General features: G+C 40.5%; 2 protein-coding genes across 5 annotated transcripts; one reads left to right on the top strand and one right to left on the bottom strand.

The window, feature by feature from the left end:
* The first annotated feature begins 35 nt into the window (after nucleotides 1-35).
* slc30a10 (solute carrier family 30 member 10) lies at nucleotides 36-3,271 on the top strand. The gene is made up of 4 exons (XM_079473206.1): nucleotides 36-775; nucleotides 1,121-1,186; nucleotides 1,273-1,512; nucleotides 1,622-3,271. Exons 1-4 carry the CDS (start codon nucleotides 304-306, stop codon nucleotides 2,056-2,058), a joined length of 1,215 nt encoding a protein of 404 aa, XP_079329332.1. The 5' UTR covers nucleotides 36-303; the 3' UTR covers nucleotides 2,059-3,271.
* An 8,118-nt stretch (nucleotides 3,272-11,389) lies between these two features.
* Nucleotides 11,390-21,195, bottom strand: lclat1 (lysocardiolipin acyltransferase 1). 4 transcript variants are annotated; one of them, XM_079473367.1, is made up of 7 exons: nucleotides 20,542-21,195; nucleotides 20,314-20,452; nucleotides 19,590-19,763; nucleotides 19,296-19,494; nucleotides 15,318-15,464; nucleotides 14,526-14,642; nucleotides 11,390-13,866 (listed from the first exon to the last, which is right to left on the bottom strand). In XM_079473367.1, exons 3-7 carry the CDS (start codon nucleotides 19,758-19,760, stop codon nucleotides 13,346-13,348), a joined length of 1,155 nt encoding a protein of 384 aa, XP_079329493.1. In that variant the 5' UTR covers nucleotides 19,761-19,763; nucleotides 20,314-20,452; nucleotides 20,542-21,195; the 3' UTR covers nucleotides 11,390-13,345. The 4 variants fall into 4 exon arrangements, with proteins under 4 accessions (XP_079329493.1, XP_079329494.1, XP_079329492.1 ...); XM_079473368.1 differs by having other exon boundaries at nucleotides 20,314-20,479; nucleotides 20,938-21,195; XM_079473366.1 differs by having other exon boundaries at nucleotides 20,938-21,195.
* Between the last annotated feature and the right edge of the window lie 1,896 nt (nucleotides 21,196-23,091).

Below are 23,091 nucleotides of genomic sequence, written 5' to 3'. Positions count from 1 at the left end.
AGAGAGAGATAGAGAGAGACAGAGAGAGAGACAGAGAGAGAGAGAGAGAGAGAGATAGAGAGAGACAGAGAGAGAGACAGAGAGAGAGACAGCGTTAGCGGAAAACAACCCGGTGTCGTGACGCAAAAACACAATGATCACCGCCTCGGAGTTGAAGTGCACAGTCATGATCGGTAACGGGAGAGTCTGTACGTGACAAAGCGAGCGGGCGCGCGGATGGTGATGATCTCGCCTGCACCTGCTCGCACCTCGCGCTTCATCACTTTGCTCGTTATCTTGTCGAGAGAAGAATAAGTCGCGATCATGGGACGCTACAGCGGCAAAACGTGTCGCCTGATTTTAATGCTCGTCATCACCGTTATCTTTTTCGTGGCGGAGATCGTGGCGGGATACGTGGGCAACTCCATCGCGCTCGTGTCGGACTCCTTCAACATGCTGTCCGACATTCTGTCGCTGTGCGTCGGGCTGACGGCAGCGCGGGTGTCGCGTCGCGCCGGCGCTGGACGCTACACTTACGGGCTCGGGCGGGCGGAGGTGGTCGGCGCGTTGGCCAACGCCGTGTTCCTGGCCGCCCTTTGCTTCTCCATCTCCATGGAAGCGCTGAAGAGACTCGCCCGGCCTGAGGCCATCGATGACCCGCTGCTGGTTCTCATCGTGGGCACGTTAGGTCTGGCGGTGAATGTCGTGGGTCTGCTCATCTTCCAGGACTACAGCTGGCTGTGCGGCGCGAAGCGACAGAAAGACGACAAGAGCGCGGATGCGGATGAAGAAGCAGGTGTGTGTGTGTGTGTGTGTGTGTGTGTGTGTGTGTGTGTGTGTGTGCGCGCGTCTCGTACTTTAGATTAAATGTTTTGATCACAAACAGCACAGAAACAGCTTTAACCCTCCTGGAAGCATGAACTTGTAAACTAACAGGGTTTGGGTAGAAGCGTCTAAAGAAATAATGGGCTTGTACATCACTGAAGTGTGTTGTGTTGACAGTGTGTGTCTGAAGCACCAGTTAGCTGTTGGTCCCCACACAGAGCATCTCTTGCCGCACTGATGTTGTGAGGTTGCAGGTTGTCGTGTGTGTCACGGCCTTCAGTACTACACTCCACACTTGTACATTATCAATCCGCAGGAAGTCTGGACCACCAGAGTGAAGAGCAGAAGTCCGTAGACGACGGACCTCCTCTCAACATAAGAGGTGACGGCCAGTAACACACGTTTCTTTAAACGCCTTTCTTTTGACGACCAAGTGGGTTAAATATGCTGTCGCTCTGGTTTTTCAAGGAGTGCTGCTTCACGTGTTAAATGACGCCTTGGGCTCAGTCGTGGTGGTTGTGGCTTCAACTTTGTTCTACGTATGGCCCCTGGCTCCCGAGAGCCCGTGTAACTGGCAGTGCTACGTGGACCCCAGTCTGACGCTCATCATGGTAGCCATCATCATGTTGTCGGCCGCCCCGCTGGTTAAAGAAACCGCCGGAATACTGCTGCAAATGAGCCCGGCCGAGCTGCACCTCAGCTCTCTCTGTAAGTTTATATCACATCTCTCTCTGTGCTCCATCAGTATGTGATACAGGTAAATATGCTCACGCTGTCTTTCTCTCTGCCACGTGCTCACGCTGTCTCTCTGTTCCAGTGGAGAACGTGTGCAAACTCAGCAGGGTTGTCAGCGTTCACGAGCTCCACGTGTGGGAGTTGAGTAAAGGGCGTAATGTGGCCACCCTGCATGTCAAAGTGTCTCCTAACCTCCACGAGTCGTCCTGGAGAACAGGAATATCCAGTCTTCACCGAGAGATTCGAGAGGTGTTTCATTACGCAGGTGTCCACAGTGTGACCGTCCAGTTTGAGCATGTTGACGGAGAGCCGGCTGGAGGCCACTGTGACACCCCCTGTTTGTCCTCGTCCTGCGTCAAACTGTCTTGCTGTCCCGCGGGAGCCGCCTCTGCATCTGTTCTGCATGGAAACCCGGCGTCACCGTCTTGGGACGCAACTGTTGACATGCTTGACAGCAGCAACACTCTGTTGAGACAGAAACATGCACACGGCGCATGCTCTGAGAGCACTAAGTTTTAAAGTTAAAGCCTTGTTTCTTCAGGACCGTTTCACATGCCGCCTTCTCGTTTTCAAGATGTAACTCAGGTGATACACGTGTATCTATAATGCTGTATTTATTAACCGTGCCTCTTGCTGTCTGGTGTACTTTAGACCTGAAATCTCAAGGCCGACTGCACTTCTGTGTCTCACTGCTCTTTAACCTCCAGTGATGCTAGCTCTCGTACTTTACAACCAAAGCTGATGTTTCACATCTGGAATAAATGTGACTAGATTCAGTCTGTTTAAATACGGCTGCCTGAGAGATGAATTCTCTGTGGATTGCTCTTTCACTTCCTCTCCGGTTGTCTAGCACATAGGGATAGTGTGTGTGTGTGTGTGTGTGTGTGTGTGTGTGTGTGTGTGTGTGTGTATTACTGGGCGATTGAGAACTCAACCACTACAAAACATAGGGTTTTAAAATCAGCACATGATCAGATCAAACAGCTTCAAGAGAGTAAATAAAGAGTAAACAAGGGACTGATTTCCACTTGTGAATGTAATCCAGAGCTTGTAAAGAATGATAGACTGCCTTGTTGTTGGTTTCTTTCTTTATCATGTGATTACTTCCTTCTTTAAGATGTGTTTTGTGTGGTAATGACAAGCATTTTTTCATAATGTTACATTTAGATGTTTTAGAGACAATTTCATGTGTGATTCATTTTTATATTCTGGTTGAAACACATTACATCACATAATAAATTGTGTTGGTCTTGGGCACTAATGTCTGAGGCCCTGCAGGCTAAACTTAAATTTACCAGTGCAAATTACATTTAGCTTTGAGAAAATAATCTAGAGTTATCAAAACCCTTTGTATCGTGACACTGTGACTATAAAGCACTTTTCCTCTTAAAATTATATTTACTGTAATAAATGTTATCGTTTGAATTCAAACCTATTACAGAAATCTGAGAACATTTAGAAAAAAAAATTCTTTGGAGAAAAGAGACATGCAAATGTTTATGAAGGATTCACCTGATTTATGTTCCTTATTATTGATCATTTGTTTCATTAGTAATTTTGATCTTTTTTGATTATTGAGGGAATTTATGGATGTGTGCGTGTGGTGAATGACAATCAAACTATACTGTAACAACAAAAACATTAGCCCTTAATTTTTGTAAATAAATGATGAGATGCACGTGATTTATGGTGTGACTTTTTATATATGTTGAAATAAAAAAAAAATGTCTTACCCTTAATGAAAATCATTTATTCACAGGCAAAATAATTTGATCTTTAACCCCCGAAACACTTGAAGCAACACAACTATAATATTAGACACTGAAAGTACATCTGCAAGCCATTTCTCTCAAGCTACAGAATACTGTCTGGTATAGTGGCTCGTGGGTTCTACTGCTGCCTCACAGCAAGACGGTCTATGGTTGGAACCCCGGCTGGGATGGGAAAACCTTCTAAGTTTGCATGTTCTCCCTGTGTCAGTGTGGGTTTCCTCCCAAAGACATGAAGGATAGGTATTCCAACTTGTGAATAGAACAGACTATAAAACATGCAAGAGCAGGAGAGCCAGTTCTCCTATTCTGACTTCATTTAACCTGTTGTTCGGTCAACTAAAAGTTTTTTTGCGTTGAAAATCCACAGCAACTTTCATATTTATTAAAACAGTCTTTGATGTGGGAAAGTGTTTAGGCAGACGTACACACTTTTGTTTGTCGCAGGTTTGTGGAAATATAAGTCATTCTTGCCGCTCGTAGAGGATTTGGATGTTAAAAGACGCTCTTTCATATATCAACGACATTATTATTCAGCTGCGTTCAATTTCACGATCATTTGCGATTTATAAATTTCACATCTGATAGAGACGTTTTCAATGATAAATGTTATTAGTGTAATCTGTGATATTATTTTAAATTCTCTTGACGTGTTTATAATGGCCTGGTTTCACAGACAAAGCTTCGCTTAAGTCAGGACTAGGTAAACAAAACATTACTGACAAATATATGTGACAGCTCAGGCATTCATTTCGTCTGGGACCAGCCTCAAGCCTTGTCTTTGAAACTGGGCAAATATCTTAAAGTATCTCATGTGTAAGACCTAATAATATATTATATGTTGTTATACATAATGCCTATTTATGTGTGTACATATATTTGTATTGAAATACGTAGGCCTATGTGTCTGTATATGGATGTGTATTTAATTTCTTTACTTTCTCTCTTTCATATTACTTTCAAGGTTATATATTTTATTCTGTGTTCAACCCTATACAATAAATTTGATTTAAAATTTTTATTAAATATGTGTGTCAATTTTTGGGCTGTCAGTGAAAATCTTATAGACGTCTAACCATAGCCCAAGTATTGACCTTTTCATCAATTAGACGGCTATTAAGCGACTACATGTATATGTCTAATTGACAGTGAATATGGGTCTAGGCAAAAATAAGACTAATTGGGCCGTCAGTGAAAATCTAATAGATGTCTAACCCTAACCTAAGAATAGACCCTAACCTCTAATAGAATACAAAACAATAGCTATAGGCAATAGGATTTATTTGTATTCATCAAAACAACTTCATTAAAGGCACAGTTTTTGATTTAAAGCGGTCACACGCGTTGTATATAGATTTGCAACGAATATCTTTATCCAAACACGACGGTGGCCACCACATAAAATATGTTGCCAGCTACGACAGCGTGTCTTCTCATGTTGACGCAGGGAACAGTGATGTCTTATTTATTACATAAAATAAAATGTCTGTGGATTTAAAGTATAAAAAGAAGAATAAAAGTCAGGCGGAGCTAGGACCTGCGTTAATAATATAAAGACTTTCAAGCAGAAATGCGTTAGGAACCGTGGTACTGAGGCTTTTAGCAGAGATATTCATAGATATCTATGGAGATACATACTACATATACATTTAGGCATTTGGCAGATGCTTTTATCCAAAGCGACTTACATTGCATTATCCTATACATTTATACACAGGTATCTGCAATCACCTGAGATCCAACACACAACCTTGAGCTGATAACACAATGCTCTTAACACTGAGATACAGGAAAGCTGCAATATACTACAACATAACATGTGAATTGTATTCATATGAAAGAATATATATATATATATATATATATATATATATTGTTTATACTTTTATATTTGAATGCCACCTCAAATTATTTTTGTAGTCGCTGTGACATTTTCTGACACCAACGACACAATTCAGCATCCATTCTGTCAAAACAGCTTTCTGAGACTTTAGCGCCACCGCATGGCCTCAGTGGCTCGAGCCGCGTGACGTAATAGGTTGTTTTTGTTCTAAAACGCATTTGCACCAAATATTCGCGGGAGATCTGAATTGACCTTAAGGAGGCGACAACTGAGAACATGTTTAGGTTTGATATCAATGATCAACAAATGTATTTATTTTGGTTTTCCGTGGTCGTTGTTCATGTCGTTAAACATACAGCGCCCTCCACTACTATTGGTACCCTTGGTAAATATGAGCAAAAAACGAAATCTGTGTTGTTTCTCGTTTTGATCTTTTATTTTATAATTTAAATTCAATTGAAAATAAGAGATCAAAACGAGAACCAATGCAGATTTAAACTTTCAAGCTTTTTTTCTCATATTAACCAAGGATGCCAATAAAAGGAGGGCACTGTATGTACTTCATGTTTGTGAGTGAATTCCTATGAAGGTAAATCACTCGCTGCGCGTCATACAAACCACGTGACTCCACAAGATCCATGAGGGTTCCTACACACATGATAACAAATATTCTAGATAAATAAATAATGAACACATTGCAAAACGAAAACACAGATACTTACAAGACAACAGCAGGAATGTCCTTTTACGTTTGCAGTTTGTACGAAATGCTCAATCTCATTTCAAAAGATACATTATCGCGATATCTAGCGAGAAGTCTCAGCGGGGCTACAGTTGCCATCTAGCGGTCAAGAATTGTAGTTGCATTTTTATTTAATTTGTTAAATGATAGAAAAATAATTTCGTAGTATGTGTATGAATGTCATGTGACAGCAAATATCATTTAAATTATGTATAATTATTATTTTTTAAATGTTTACTTGATGTAAAAACAAGCCATTTTAAAACTTTTTGGCTACACTCATCGCTGGTCTGAATTGGGCTAAAGCCAAGCCGTTGAAATTAAACTATAAATCACATCGATTTCATCGGGTGGACTAAAACCACTGCACATAGCCCCTCCAATTTAGACCATGCAATGAAATAACACTTATTATTAGCCTACTTACACATTTAACATGATGAGACATATCAACAATCTCTGCGCTGACTGAGCAAAAACGACAACGAACCATTCTTGACTGTAACCTGGCTACAAATAGTCGATCTGAATATGAGCTAAATCGTCAAAGAATTGAAAACAAGCACATTTGAATCATTGTTGACTTTTTGCCTACTCGATAAATAGCATACATCGCATACATTTCTGCAAAACGACATGTAACCAAAATTTAAGATTATTTTGGCTATAAGTGGGTTATAATAGCCGGACTATATCATATAGACAGTGAAATGGCGGCTATTGCTTGCTGGGTTGTGCCTTAGAACAAATACATATGCTTAAAATAACGCATTTTGACGTTACAACAATATAAATTATAAATTCTGACAGAGGTCAGTTCGAGTTCAAGTTAAATTGTATTTATATTGCACATTTAGAAACAACCGTTGACCAAAGTGCTTCACAATGTCCAAAGGCAATCACACACAAGCAACACGAATACAATAGGAATAATAATAATAATAGTAAAATCAGCTGTGGCCTAATGGTTAGAGTGTTGGGCTTGTGGTCAGAAGGTTCTAATCTCAGTGCCAGCAGGTCATGACTGAAGGGCCCTTGAGCAAGACACCTTACCCCTGATTGCTCTGCAGTAATGTGCCACTGTAAAAAACTACATGTAAGTCACTTTGGATAAAAGTGTCTGCCATGATGATAAATGTTTATGTATACATGTAAATGTAAAATGTAATATAAATATATATAAAAACTCCTTTTGCAGAAGGTAAGGCTTGACTTTAACCAAGAGTCTCAATTAAAAGTAACTGGCTTTTATGACAGAGCTAATCTGTTTTTCAAATTTAAGAGCACTGTCAAAAATCACACTGAGATTCTTGGTAAAAGGAGGAGCATACAAGCCTAATTCACCCAGTGCATCTACACAAGCACTCAAGTCCCCAGGACGACAAAACACAACAATCTCAGACTTATTTTAATTAAAACACAAAATGTTCTGATCCAGCCATATTTTTTTATCTTTCAGCCAATTAAGTAATGATTGAAAAGAAGCTTTGTTCTTGGTTTGGACAGACAAATCAATTTGAACATCATCCGCGTAACGATGGAAGGAAATATTGTGCTTTCTAAAAATATACCACAAGGGCAGCATATACAATGAAAACAGCATAGGGCCCAATATTGACCCTTGGGGAACACCAGAAAAAAGAGGGGCAGCAGATGATGAGAAATCACCAAGGTGAACAGAAAAATTTCTGTCTGTCAAATACTGGAACCATTTAAGTGCTATGCTCTTAATGCTGACACACTGCTCAAGTCTAGAAAAGAGAATAGAGTGGTTGTCTGTATCTAAGGTCACAGTCAAATCTAAAAAGAACTAAAACAGCAGAGTTACAAGAAGATCATTCGAAACTCTCAACAGGGCAGATTCTGTACTAGACTGAAATTTTTCATAAATACTAAATTACAGTTTTTCTCCATTGGTTTGGCTCATTTCTTGAAACAGAAATTACATTCTCAATACAACATGGACAAACCTCCAAACAACTTGGCAATTGTTTACAACAGAATTGAATTTCTCAATGATTTGATCAAATTGCAAATGTCTAAGTACATGTCTCAATGTCTCACTACATATTTGCAAATGATTAAGTACAGGTAGCCTACATTTAATTGAATTGATCTTGTTGATCTAAACTGATTGTCGATTCTCAGTCTAATGGTTGTTCGTTCCAAAACGTTTCAGCGTCATTTCATTGTATAAGTCATCACATGCACAATAGTCTGTTCAATTGTCAAAATTAGTCAAGAACATTATACCATGAATACCATATATGAATCCCTTGGAACATTTTATAAATGTATTACAGCAATTGACAGTCAGGTGAAACTAGAACTTGACTAACGAAGGAAGAGTTTCACACATCTCAGATGACCAATTAAACAGTATGTTTACCTGACAGGTGCTGTCCATGACTGTAAATGCTGTCAAACATGTATGTAAAGAGCTTGACCTTGCAGGACCAGTACAATTTCTGAACATTGAGGCACCTGGCCAAGTAAATGAACAAGGGCAACTGCCTGCTCGAGGAAGAAGAGGAGGAAGAAGAGGAGGAGGAAGAAGAGGAAGAAGAGGAGGAATAGGGGGAAGAGGCAGAGGAGCACGAAGAAACCATGCTGTCCTGGATGAAATTCGGGCCACAATTATAGACCATGTCATCAACCATGGCCTCACAATGGCGGAGGCAGGTCGCCGAGTTCAGCCTAATGTGCCTCGCTCTACAGTCTCCTCCATCATCCAAACCTTTCGTAGGGAAAACAGGTATGTAGTAGGACACTGTGTATAGAGCATGAAATATACATATTGACACATTTACCTACTCATTTAGTGTGTGTGTGTGTGATAGGCCTACAGTAATATCTTACCTCAATAGTATGTTATGATACTAAAAATGACAAGAAAAACATTGGAAAAACACAGTTTTCCACGACAACCTTGCACTGGTGGCAGAGAAAAACTTCTCAATGAACAAATAATGCCATCACAATGAGACAGATCCGCGCTGCAATCCTACAAGACAATGCCATATTCCAAAATATCAACTATATAAGCATCTCCACAATAGACCGTATATTGAAGAAGCATCAGATGACAATGAAGCAAATTTACAGGGTACCATTTGAGAGGAACTCTGATAGAGTGAAAGAGCTGCTGTACCAGTATGTACATGTAAGTCAGTTACTGGTGATCCAAAGCAGTTGTTCCCAAACTTTTTCAGTATCCACTTTACGTGATTTGTGTATCCAGGTATGAAAATATTTGATTTACATTTCAGTAAGCCTAGTCATTGATGATTTTCCCCCTCCCCTTTCTGTCAAATACCCCCTGAAGTACCTCTGCATGGGGTACATGTACCCCAGGTTTGGAACCACAGGAGTAGTGGCCAGTAGTGAACTAGTGGAGAACATAGAACATTCCTATGTAATTGTCTGTAACTGTAGTGTATGACTGATTTTATGTTTTCTTTTTTTCCGCTATTGTAGAGAATAATTACATTTACTCACTTGGCTGACGCTTTTATCCAAAGCGACTTACAAGTAGTTTTTTTTCTACAGTGGCACATTACTGCAGAGCAATCAGGGGTAAGGTGCTTTGCTCAAGGGCACTTCAGTCATGTGGCACTGAGATTCGAAGGTCAGACTGGTGGTCAGAGCGTTGGGCTTGTGATCAGAAGGTTGCCGGTTCGGATCTCAGTGCCAAGGGCCGAAGACGTGGCCGTCATATTATTGGCCACCGGGCCACGGTGGATGTCCCAGGCTAGCGAGTGGGGCAATATAACTATGTGTGCTGGCATATCTGAGAATGGTGTGGCCACTCACATCCCCAGTCCTGGCCCATACAATACACAGAAGCTCCGTCTTTTCTTGGACGACCTTCATTTTGATTTGATCCCTGAAAATGAGAAAGGTCCTGTAGGGCCTCACCTACAATATGACAGTACAGTAACCATTGTCAATGAAGGACGGGGCTACGACTGAAAGGTGGACATGAGTGATGTTTCAATGGTCCTCTGCCATAGTGACAAAACATCTAAACATTCTGACTTGCAGTGCTTACACAATGCCAAAGGGACGAAGCATTTTGGGGGCACTGACTGTTTAAATGAGAAAGAAATTTAGTTTTGACACATGAGTGAACTGTTTTGGGAGAGATATGAGCTGTTGCAGGTAAACCATGTGTTGTGCTGAACCATCCACACTATTTTGGCAATCGCATTAAGAGTGTTGAGAACGTCCGGTCTGTTTCAAGAAATGAGCCAAAGCAATTGAGAAGGATCTTTGTCATTTTCGTGGCACTGACTGTTTATATGGCAAAGGAATTTAGTTTTGAAGCATGAGTGAACAGTTTTGGGAGAGATATGAGCTTTTGCAAGTGAGCTATAGTGTTGTGCTGAACTGTAAGACTGTTTTGCCAAATTATCTTAGAATTTTGAGAATGTAATTTCTGTTTCAAGAATTGAGCCAAACCAATGGAGAAAAACTGTAATCTAAAAGGGATTGAAGTTGATTAAAAACAACTCTCTCAAAGACTTTCGATAGAAAGGGGAGCTTAGATATAGGTCTAAAATTAGAGAAAATTGAAGAATCCAAGCTGTTCTTTTTTAGAAGTGGTTGCACAATGGCATGTTTAAAAGCAGCTGGTACACACCCTGAGCTAAGAGATGTATTAATCAAAAATACAACGCTTGACCCAACAGTGTCAAAGACATCTTTAACCAAGCGTGCAGGAATACTGTCAAATGGGCAACTTGCAGGACGTAGCTGTTTAACTATGTCGGAAAGATAAGAGAATGTGACCGGCTCAAACTGCTGAAAGACAGCTGAGTAACAGGAGAAACCAGAAAAATCACTAATAACCGTGACGGGTGGAAAATTAAGACCAGCAATTCTGGAGGGGTTAATAGCCTGCACACTGCATGAAGAAGCACGGGTAGAAAACCAAGGATTGGGAACAACCCCAGTCAATAAAACAGGCAGGCGATCTGAAATACATGTCACATATTTCACTGATAGTAATACATAAACCATATGACAATATACAATGTCCAATGTGCCCTTTTTCGTGTGTTGGGCCAGTGGCTGATTACATGAGATTAAAAGATTCAATAAGACTGAGAAGATCTTTAACCAAAGGTTTAGATTCACAGCACACATGTATGTTAAAATCACCAATAATTAAAAAACAATCCTATTTTAAGATCAGTGACGCAGCAGCCTTTAGCCCGTGTATACACCAGACGAGACCGCTATGGCGTTATACCGCTGCGTCTCTATACTGAACGCGTCAAAGCAGAGATTGTAACATATATGCTATATGTGCTGTTTTCTTGTCGTAACATACATTCGGCCAAAATCTAATTTATAAAAGATGAAATGCCTATTAAGTGCAGGCAAATGCCCGACCTTTCTGGTCTACAGTCCCAAAAGTCTCAGACCCCAAATACATAAAAATGAACATTTTAGACTCAATGTTTCTTGCGTAAAGAAAACGATGTACTCGTTCAAACAACAAGATCTTTATTTAATCACAACATTATCCTTACAAGATGTTCAGCTGCTGTGGAATGGCTGGCTGTGTTATCCCTACATAATAGTCATTTCCAGAGCCCTGTTTACTGTAACTACAGAAAAGTGCTTTGTGTTCACTATTACTGCTGACTAATTTGAAAAACATGTTATTTAGTTTGAAAACAGCTATTAGATTAAAAAAAAGTGTTACATAAGAATTGGAAGACCTGTACTATTAATTGAAGTGTTTATTCATATGGTTATTCATATATGACGACCATTAGGTGGTACTTGGAACAACTCATTTTATTAAGGGTGATACTTCATCTGAAAACTTTTGAGAACCACTGAACTAGGCAATAATGAGAGTGTAAAGACTCTCTGTGTCTGTGTAATGCTTTATTTAAAACAGAAAAGTATTCACAAGCAAACATAACACAACAAATGGTTGAAAAGGGGCAAGATGGATTTATTAGCGTATCCATTATTAATCAACTCAATAGTGACTGAATATACCTGAGTGATTGTTGACATGTGAACCAGACAAAACTCTTCTAACATTTGGACGTATGGTAACACAGACAGCACAGTGAACAGGTCAAAGTAATAAATGCATCAGAATAACAGAGAAGCAGCTGAAATACCCATGAACACCAGCAGAACGACCCGTCCGTCACACACCGGTCATGTGACACACCGGTCTCTCATACAGAGATGTCATTGACCCTCCATACATGTATTACTGCTGTGATGACACTGCCGCTTGTTCGGGTGTGTCGAGAATCTGAGTGTTTGATCAGAAGAGACTGCGGTGGACAACAATCGTCACTAGAGAGAGACTCGATCAACAACAACAGAGAGAAGAAGAAACTGGAGACAACTATGAGACATGCAGCAGGACGGCAATTTGCAGCATTGAATCTATGAGCTACGAGAAATGATTTGGACATACATTGAGAACTCAGAAATATTCTGATTTATAACGTAGATTGTCTCTAAAGTCACGCCTAGAAAACATGTGTTTACAGAACAGATTATTCCTAAATAACGTAAGGAATCACTGGCCACCGGCTGTAACAGCAGCTCATGCGACAGCGGCAGCACTCATGCATTAAAGAGAATAGCATCATGTGAATCCAATCGAACATTTGACACATAAACCACAGGAATCAACTATGTATTGCTACAGTTTTCCTATATAATAAGATAATGGCTGCATTCCAAAACAATTAAACAAATAAATAGAAACAAAACTAATTATACCATTTAAAAACAAATATACAGTGCCTAACAAATGTATTAGACTACCTGTCATCAAAAGAAAACAAATATTTTAGGAATCCCTCAAAAACTTTGGTTTTTTTGGCAAATAACAAACTTCACACATCATAAAAACATATTTTGTATGGGCTCCTCTGGCCTTAATAACAGCTTGATTCCTTGCTGGCATTGCTTTTATGTACGTTTCCAGTCTCTGTTGTTATTGACTGTAATTTGGCATCGGAATAAAAACAAAGTGCTTTTTCTTGTAAAACACAGTAAATTGGAAAGTTCACCAATCACCAATACAGTTAGTTTAGAGCAGCTGTGGCACAAACTTGACATCATTGGGATCTTGTGGTCTAATACATTTGTTAAGCACTGTAGATGTGAAACGACAGCACTGAAATGCAGATAAAAGAAGAATTAAAAGAAATAAAAACAATCCACAGAGAAACAGAATCATACTGTTAGTCATTTAAACATAACACACACACACACACACACACACAAGCACGCACGGAAATGGTAATTGGAGAAACAGCACAAGCAGCTGTGCATTTGTTTCTGTATGAAAATGACACTTTGTGAACCCTTTATTTCCGTATGCAGCTCTCGGCCAGAAGGAGGTGGCGCTGTTAACCACAAAACAAACACACGTGCTGCTGATCCAGTGTCCAGCATCTCTTTTCATTTTTTTTTTACCTCAGTCTCATCACTCCGTCCATCCTTTGAACTCAGACAATTCCAGTGTCGATGACATGCCAATTCCATCATCTCAATCCCCCCAATCAACCGCTGTTGACCCAGGAAGAAGATCACCATCGACAGGAAGAAGATTCGCAAAGGGACCCAGAGCCACAGCCCCACACAAGAGAGAGCGATGAACGAGCTCCAATAAAGAAGCGACGCAGCTTTAATAAGTGTTACTCTCAGCTCGCTCTTACACGGAGGCACGCGAGCTTCAGGAGCATCAAAGGCGCGCGGAACAGCCCGATAAAAGTCTTGCAGTCGCTGTTCTTTCTCCGCCCAGCGTTCCTGACACCAGGACTGCAGCTGCGAAGCTGATAGAGGCAGAGATGACACGGGGTAACGCTGCACATGAAAGTGGATCTCACGTGGGAACAGGCCCAGCACTAAGTCGCGCTCCGTCTGTGGGATGTTCTGGGGATATGCAACAGTAATATCGTGAACAGCATCCAAGTTGTCACCTAGATAAAGAAAAACCATTACTGTGATGATTACTTGCGATTAGTGTTCATAAAAAAAATAGTTCAGGTTTGAAGAGGCTAACGGAAGTGATGATTAGATCTGTTAAGTTTACCGCTCTTCATCTCTCTCCACTGGCTACACAATCATTTGAGCACTTCACAAACAATTTACCAACAATGAAAACAAGTAAGAAACACGTGCTTCTGCCTTACAGTCCCAATGTGTAGGTTTAATCGTTTTAAGACGTCTTTTATACATCTGTTGGTCGGGGCGTGAGGTTTACACACTGCACAGCTCTTCACTAGCTGGCCTCCGTTACACTAAGCTACTTCAAGTTCTCTCCATTTCCTTTACTTGCAACTTGACTTTTAAGTATTTTCCTTTTGTTTTCATGGTATATACACTACCGTTCAAAAGTTTTGGAACACTCACTCCTTCTTTATTTATATATTCCCCACATTTTAAAATAATAGTAAACAATAGGTTCACGGCTTGCAGTCCGTGTGTTTACTACTCACTGGATGGGTTAAATGCAGTAGTCACATTTCGGTTATGGGTCGCCATATCTGACAAATGGGTCACTTTCACTAAATGTATTTACAGTATCAAAGATTGGAAATGTATTGTTGAAATGATTAAAACATGGAAGATCTCTGACCTTTCCTCAGAGTTTCAGTGATGAAGGTGAAGCCAGTTGTACGCGGGTGAAGGACAAACTCGTATTTGGGAAGGCCGTTTCTTTCAGCAAACTTGTCACTCTTGGCGCGAGTATTATCTGTGTGAAAACATGAAATAAAAAAAACTGAACTGAAGAAAGGTGCAGTGCATCATTTTTATTACAACTGCAGATTCAGAATTGAATTATCTTCCAGAAGAACTCTACATCTCTCTCCAAAGTCATCACTGCTCGTATATCAGATGACTGCTGGCCCTCTTCACAGAAATATGCATTCATTTGATCGGTACACATGTAATCGGATGTAGCATTCTGTGTAATTTATTAACTGCTCCATATAAGATTAAGAATTTATAGTCTTTACAACATGTTACCTGTGTTTCTCTTTCTTTTACCTTCTGTGTGTCTGTTTATTTCATCTGTGCTTCTTTGTGGTACACTGCTGTGTGTGCATATGGGTTTGTGTCTGGTATGTGTTTTGTGATCCGTGCATGTGGGTTTGAAAGCACTATATATAAATCAAATTTGAGTTGAGTGTAAAGTTGTGAAGTAAGGTTTAATCCACATAAACTTTTAACGGAAGTACAGTCTGAAGCCAATCGTGTTGTCAAGAAGCGGTACTTTCATTTGTAGTTTCACTAGTATTGCTAGCGACAAAAGTGAAATGTTGGTACTGTGACAAGATTCCGAAGCCAGCTGACCTGCTGTTAAAAGCTTTGTCTGTATTGTTAGATTGTCTTCTACACTGTTCAACATCACAGAAATGAGTCTCACCGGTGAGGTCCGTTCCCTCGGGGAACATCAGAAGCTGCAACGGTTCTCTGATGTGGCAGAAATACTGCAGCATGTTGGTCATATGAGTACGGTCATCTTCCCAGCGACGATGGATAAAGATGAAGGAGGCCATCTGCATCGCCCAACCTGCCCACAAAGACACACGAACACACACAGTCATTTAGCCTTTTTCTATGACTTTTGTTATGTGTTGTGTTTTTTGCTTTTCAAATGAAAACACTCCGATATTCAGAACACAACTGGAGTTATTCCAGTTCATTCTTTTGTAAGTTTTAGAATTTTTTTTTTTAAATATGCATCATACCCTTGCCGACTTTCTAAACAGTTAAGGCTAAAATACACAACGCGACTGATATCATCAGTTTCCGAATGCAACAACACGTTTTATTGCATTTACATTTAGGTGTAGCAGGGGAGCTAGCTCCTTTTGCTTGTAGGGCGTGGCCAAGCACATGGTGGGGGGGTTTATAAGCAGGCACTTGAGAGGATGCCAAAATATGAGGTCCGGTCCCTTTGTTTGGATCTTAAGTGTGTGGAAGCCTTTTTGTATGCTCTCGAGGACATTTGCGCATGGCTAGGGCCCGAAGCAGGTAGGCTAAGTGAAAGTTGCTTTGTGTTTTTATGACCACAAAGCCTTTGAAAGCACGAATCTTGTTTACTACAGATGTGAACATTGCTGGGATATTTTGTTATTCGTTGCGGACACCGCTGGAGAGAGCGGGCATGTGTATGGATTGAGATTTTAACAGTGTTGGCGACATATGGCTTTATTCAATTAAGGTAATGTGTTTTTAATATAGATAAGTGTGGCATAGACCGTCGGTAATGCTGTGTGGTTTCATCAAGGAAATTGGTCCAGTGTTGATGACAGTGTTGCAGGTAATTTAAACTATTTTACATAAGGTTGAAAGGATTTTAAAGGGTAATATGATTAAAGGAAATATTTGTATTGTTATTGAATTATAAAGTGTATTTCTGTGTTTCTTTGTAGTAGGTGGAGTTGTTCGCTGTTCCTCCTGTTTTTGTTTCGGTTAGGTTTTCCCTTCGCTGGTCTGTCCCTGTATGTGCGTGCCGCATGTTTCCAATCTAGCTGTGGGCTATGATTGTGGTGTATGGGACTGACTAGCAAGGTGATTTCATTTTTTTTCTACTGTATTTGTGTGTTTACGTCCCTTACCAGTCTCTCATTCTTTTGGCCATTAGAACACGTTCCCTATTACATTGACGTCCACCAGACGTGGACTACTTTTCTACCCATGCCAGGAAGAAGCTCGGGGTAACATAGGCATTTGGCAGATACTTTTATCCAAAGCGACTTACATTGCATTATCCTATACATTTTACATATGTATCTGCAATCCCCTGGTATCGAACCCACAACCTTGCGTTGTTGACGCAATGCTCTTACCACCGAGCTACAAACAAATATGGATGTGCAGAAGAGGCTCTCACTTAGTCTTTGGTGTTTCGGGTCTGACTTCATCACGCAACCGTATTTTTTGGCAAGGCTGTAGCCTTGTAACTGCATGCCTCAGTTTTGGTCAGCGTATCACCACATCTGGTTTCCGTAGCAACTCGTCATATGCTACTACGTGTTTGTTTGCTAAAATCTGAACCAGTGATGATTGACATGGAGTAACTAGACATGCTTTGCTGTATCAGAAGGAGCTTTATTACAAAGTATGTTTTAACACAAAAGGAATTTGACTTGGCGACAGGAGCTTCCAGTGCAGAAGAAAGTACACACATGGTGCAAACATATGTGATAGTGAGAAGAATAGCGAAGCACAGAGCTGTGGCTTAGAGCCCTGTCCGACGTTCCCCTGACTTATTTACACCCCTCGATCTGGGCTAGGGGGCAATTTTTACGTCATAGCTCACAAGCAGGCCGGGCTTCGGGCTTGTTTTAGGCTTGTCCTCCTTTTTATATATTAGACATTCATTCATATTTCTAATAGAAATTCATTAAATAAAGAGGCGATAAGAAGTTGATGATGGCAAAAATAAAACAACGAACAAGTTTACATGTCATGCTGACCCACATTACAGTGGAGCCTGCGTTTTCACACAGGATTCCCTCGTCCACTATTCACAGTGTTAATGTCCCCACAAGCAGCAGTAGCAGCGAGCGTTCCTTCAGTGCAGCAGGACGAGATGTAGAAGAAAGGAGGACTGGACTTAAAGCTTCCAGTGTGGATGCTGTACTTTTTCTACCTTGATGTTCTATAGGAGTTTGTTCTTGTGACTGTCTTGTTTTCGGTTTGGGATTAGACTTTTTTCATTAGTAATTGTTGCCCAAGTACACGCTGTTATTATTATTACTATTTTAAATTGTATTAGATTTTACACGTTTTCGTTTGTTTTCAGAACGTTGCTTGCCGTTGCAAGTAGCAGAGCACCTCAGTTTGTAAAAAAATGCCCATTTACTGTTTTGGTGATACTAAAGGAGTAAACTACCATTGTGATCTGGTTAAATTGTTTGTTGAGTTTATTCTTTATTTAAAAAAATCTTTTGATTTTATTGTAGGCAGGCGGGCTCAGGCCAAGAATTTTGATAACCTTGTCGCGCAGGGCCAGGCTAGTGTGACGCTGCAGCAGGTGTTACAGAAAATGAGCCCAATGAGGCACATGCTACGCTGTACGCAGGCTTCCCCTCCGTCGCAATTTGTTTTACATTTACATTTATTCATTTGGCAGACGCTTTTATTCAAAGCGACTTACAAGTAGTTTTTTGTTACAGTGGCACATTACTGCAGAGCAATCAGGGGTAAGGTGTCTTGCTCAAGGGCCCTTCAGTCATGACCTGCTGACACTGAGATTAGAACCTGCAACCTTCTGATCACGAGCCCACAAGCTGTGTTTTCATTAACATGACTGTAAGGTGATTGGTGTCATTTTAAATTGTATATCAATAGCCAACTTCACAAATGTTAGTTTGTGTGGTGAAACAATAAATGAGGGAGAAAGAGAGAGAAAATGTATACTACAATGTTAAAGTCAGGCTAGAGCCACTGCCAGCAACCTATAAGTGCAAGCGATGCTTGATAAAACTGCACTGTGTGTTGTTCTTTATTATAGTTAAATATTGTAGCAAAGTTCCATAAAAGGGAAGGAAGGAGGCGGGAACCGGCGGACATTCAAATAATAAAACTGAAATTAAACAAAAACAAACAATAAACACGGAAGTAAAGACCGGCAGCCACCTCACGGTCGACTGCCGGCCATAAAACAAACACAAACTTAACACATGTCCGGGCCCGGTCCTCTCTCGTCAACAGTCCTGCCGGTCGTCCTTTTAAGCTCCTGATCTCCTCCGTGATAGATGCGGGACCGGTGCGTGCACAGCTGATTGCACTTATCACTCACGCCATCGGCCCCGCCTCACGGCTCTCGTGCCGCCTTCCTCACCACAACTATCAATGTCAATAATATGCGCAACTTACACTCATAAGTGTGACCCAGTAAACTAGGCTAAAAAACTGTTATTTACTGTGAGTCTTTGACATGGTGTCAGTCAGTCAAAACTATTTCAAAATCTAATGATTTTACTTTCACAGGATATTCTTTACATTACGTTGGCTGATCTACTGAAAAATGATATAACCCTCCCCGAAACACAAAGTTGCGCAGATTATTCTTTTTCATTGCTTATGTAAAACGGAAGATATACAATTGTTCATGGTATAATAATCATGTAAGTTCAAACCGCGGTAGACCGTCATACCATTACAACCCTAGAAGATACACGAGGTATGTGTTTCTAAAATCGGCTCAAAATATCAAACATGCTTTGATATCCTCAGACTGGAGTCTGCGTCATCTTTACCCATGAACAACTACAAAACATTTTGAGAAAAATCGTCAGACATCCTGCGACAACTGACGACTAACCCAGACCGGAAATCTGGGCAAAAGTCAGGTAGAGTATTTCAGGCTGAAGCTGAGTTTTTAGCTCACCAAATCCAGGCACGACCTTCAGCGCCGCTTTAAGGCAAATCTTCTCCAGACGCAGGTAGCTGTACCTCAGCAGACAGCACCACAGGAACATCCAATCTAATCTGGTGCGATGGTTCATTATTATTACGCTTCGCTCACCAGGAACAAAACCATCACCTGTTATCACCACCTTCACCCCAAACACAAGCTCCAATAACGCCTGCCGAGAAACACAGAAAGACATCAGGACCAAACACTATCCATTGCCTAGAGTGATTTTATCAGTGCTGAAGATGATGAAGATGAGAGACGTACCACTGGCAGGGTTAGCCATGTGGCCACAATGCGGTCAGTAATCCAGCGGTACCATGCAGGTGAAAACAGCATGAGAGGCAGAACTGGACCCAACATGAACACGCTGCCATAGAAACTGCCCAAGAACAGAGTAATGATGAAGAAGAGACCTCTCACAGACACCATCGCCATGACCTGAGACACAAAGGAGAGAAAACCTTCACATGAACATTTATTTACCGTCACTTCTAAAACTCCAGTTAACTGTGAGATCTTCGCTCAACAGATGAAAATAATCAAAATGACATTGCTCTGCCGCCTCTGGGCGTAAGAGACAACACAAGCAAGCACAGAAGTGTGTCATGTTTTTTATTCTCTACAAACTGTATTGATGTGATGCTGTGTGTGTTTGTTTATCGTTCCGGCATTTCTAATAATATAACTAATTATATCAGAGTCGACTCCTTTTTTCCCAAAACATCTTTGTTATTCATTCACTTTCGGCTTTACAATTTAGCAAACTCCTGACATTCACATAAAAACATTACACGAGATATCATTTGATAAAAGGTTTAATTTTACAGTAAATCTGGATTACCTTTAATCTCAAACTCTGATTTTACACTCAGGTAGGGATTAATTTAAAACTTGCTACTGAGGAGGGTTAAATAATAAAAACCTCTAATCTGTAATAATATGTGAGGGAAAACAGTATCAGGTGTGGTCCGGTCCCGCAGAAGCGCACCTCAATCGGCGGTGCAGGTCCGAACACGACCCCCGGAACTTCAATCGCCCGCAGGAGCCGTTAGGGGCGGCGTCGATGGCAAAGGTTCACCCGCTCGGGACTCCTGAACTGCGCTCTTCTTCTCTGCTCCAGTCGGGAGCTGCAGGATATGTCGAATCCCTCAAAGCTTGTTTATCCAGATAAATGAGCACAATCCGGTTTCTTTTACATGCACACGCTCTTTATTACCTTTTTACACCACAGTTACCCCGGCAAATCCATCATGGCGGATCAAATGAATCGCAGATGACGTTTTAAATACATACATGTTCAAGTTTTAATCCACGATTTGTTAATCTTTGTTTAAATTTAAGTGGTGTGCTAAACAACTCGAACCGAAATAAAACCGGGACCAACAAACCCTTGTTTAACGTTAGCTCTTACGTTATTACTTTAATTGCCCACCCTTAGTGAATCGACTTTAATTTGATCCAATGTTTCTGTTCAGCATATCGCTGTCAACATACAGAGACTCAACAGCACGTTACAGTGGCTCACGTGAATAATCATGTGTGAATGAGGTCACATCTACACTGTGATACAAACATTAACATGAACTCTTTGCGTTCATTTAACGTTACTCACTTTACATGTAAACTGATGATCTCACGTGACGACATTCAAACATCATCTGCGAGCGAGTGCGCGCTGATCGATTACAATTGATGATATTACGTCAGTTAAATGAGATCAGCTCGATTATGAAAAGAAAACATAAGAAGGAAAGATAAGCTTGTCAACTCGTTTGCCGTGGCAGCCATGGTTTCCGTATATTTCACTTCCGCATCTGACGCAAGCCACTGAGCTGACCAATTACAGAGGACTACCGAACTTCTAAGCCCCGCCACTCAGGTTCATTGTCACGTGTCTTATGCTGCGTTCACGTGCTCTCGGAAATGTGGTAGTTCCCATTTCTGATGTCGTGATTCCGAGCTGGTTGGGTTCAGGTGCTTTGTTGTCGGAAAGAACGGAGGACGCCAGATTCATGCTTGCGCGTGTCTTGAGTTAATGTTACACAGGTGCTGGTCATATAATTAGAATATCATCAAAAAGTTGATTTATAAAACTAATTCCAGTCCAAAATTGAAACTTGTATATTATATTCATTCATTACACACAGACTGATATATTTCAAATGTTTATTTCTTTTAATTTTGATGATTATAACTGACAACTACGGAAAATCCAAAATTCAGTATCTCAGAAAATTGGAATATTACTTAAGACCAATACAAAGAAAGAATTTTTTGAAATCTTGGCCAACTGAAAGTATGAACATTAAAAGTATAAGCATGTACCGCATTCAATACTTAGTTGGGGCTCCCTTTGCCTGAATAACTGCAGCAATGCGGCGTGGCATGGACTCGATCAGTCTGTGGCACTGCTCAGGTGTTATGAGACCCCAGGTTTCTCTGATAGTGGCCTTCAGCTCTTCTGCATGGTTGGGTCTGGCATATCGCATCTTCCTCTTCACAATACCCCATAGATTGTCTGACGCTGTCTGTTGTTCAAGAGTGGCTTGACACAAAGAATGCGACAGCTGAAACCCATGTCTTGCATACGTCTGTGCGTAGTGGTTCTTGAAGCACGGACTCCAGCTGCAGTTCACTCTTTGTGAATCTCCCCCACATTTTTCAATGGGTTTTGTTACACAATCCTCTCCAGGGTGCGGTTATCCCTATTGCTTGTACACTTTTTTTTCTACCACATCTTTTCCTTCCCTTCGTCTCTCTATTTATGTGCTTGGACACAGAGCTCTGTGAACAGCCAGCCTCTTTTGCAATGACCTTTTGTGTCTTGCCCTCCTAGTGCAAGGTGTCAATGGTCGTCTTTTGGACAACTGTCAAGTCAGCAGTCTTCCCCATGATTGTGTAGCCTACAGACTGAGAGACCATTAAAAGGCTTTGCAGATGTTTTGAGTTACTTAGCTGATTGGAGTGTGGCACCAGGTGTCTTCAATATTTAACCTTTACACAATATTCAAATTTTCTGAGATACTGAATTTTGGATTTTCCGTAGCTGTCAGTTATAATCATCAAAATTAAAAGAAATAAACATTTGAAATATATCAGTCTGTGTGTAATGAATGAATATAATATACAAGTTTCACTTTTTGAATGGAATTAGTGAAATAAATCAACTTTTTGATGATATTCTAATTATACGACCTGCAGTTGTATGGCGAAGTTTCAACTGTACATCCTACAGTATAGTTTTATTAATCAGCTTGCTGGTTATTCTGCAATATTGGTAAAATAATATGAAATACATTTTATCTGAAACTATTTACTAATGCATGCGTAGCCATCCGTGAACGTGATACATGTATTGTACACATTACACATATATTTTATCCACACGCAAATAACGCCTTATGCTTTGAATCAGTGAAATTATTTTTATAAACATGACACGATTTGTACAAATAGAGACAGATTTTTTAATACAAATTTTGTGTATTTTGTGTTCATATATAATCATTTTGCACACACTGAGGACAAGCTGTCCATTTGTGGATCAGGCAACACACCTGCATTCATCCTGTTCTGTGCATTTGAATTTAGATTTATTTTTCGCGATTTTGCAATGGACAATCCACACACAAATAACTTCCGATCCACACACAACCGTGCCTAAGAAAACCGACTACCACTAGATGGCAGTCCCACGGAGCTTTACAGAACTTATGAAAGACCGCATATCGTTGAAAATTTACATTATAATCTCATAATCAAGCCA

Source organism: Barbatula barbatula (assembly GCF_947034865.1).
Source record: "Barbatula barbatula genome assembly, chromosome: 14".
NCBI lineage: Eukaryota > Metazoa > Chordata > Actinopteri > Cypriniformes > Nemacheilidae > Barbatula > Barbatula barbatula.
The sequence above is the reverse complement of the archived record's forward strand: the minus strand, read 5'-3'. Positions and strand labels throughout refer to the sequence as shown.

Excerpts from the sequence above, each read along its gene's own strand:
- slc30a10 (XM_079473206.1), top strand. The coding sequence starts at position 304 with ATGGGACGCTACAGCGGCAAAACGTGTCGCCTGATTTTAATGCTCGTC. Across the intron at positions 776-1,120 it reads GGATGCGGATGAAGAAGCAG|GAAGTCTGGACCACCAGAGT; the intron begins GTGTGTGTGTGT and ends ATCAATCCGCAG. Across the intron at positions 1,513-1,621 it reads GCTGCACCTCAGCTCTCTCT|TGGAGAACGTGTGCAAACTC; the intron begins GTAAGTTTATAT and ends TCTCTGTTCCAG.
- lclat1 (XM_079473367.1), bottom strand. The coding sequence starts at position 19,760 with ATGGCGATGGTGTCTGTGAGAGGTCTCTTCTTCATCATTACTCTGTTC. Across the intron at positions 15,465-19,295 it reads GAAGGTCGTGCCTGGATTTG|GTTGGGCGATGCAGATGGCC; the intron begins GTGAGCTAAAAA and ends CTTTGTGGGCAG. Across the intron at positions 13,867-14,525 it reads CACTGAAACTCTGAGGAAAG|GTGACAACTTGGATGCTGTT; the intron begins GTCAGAGATCTT and ends TTCTTTATCTAG.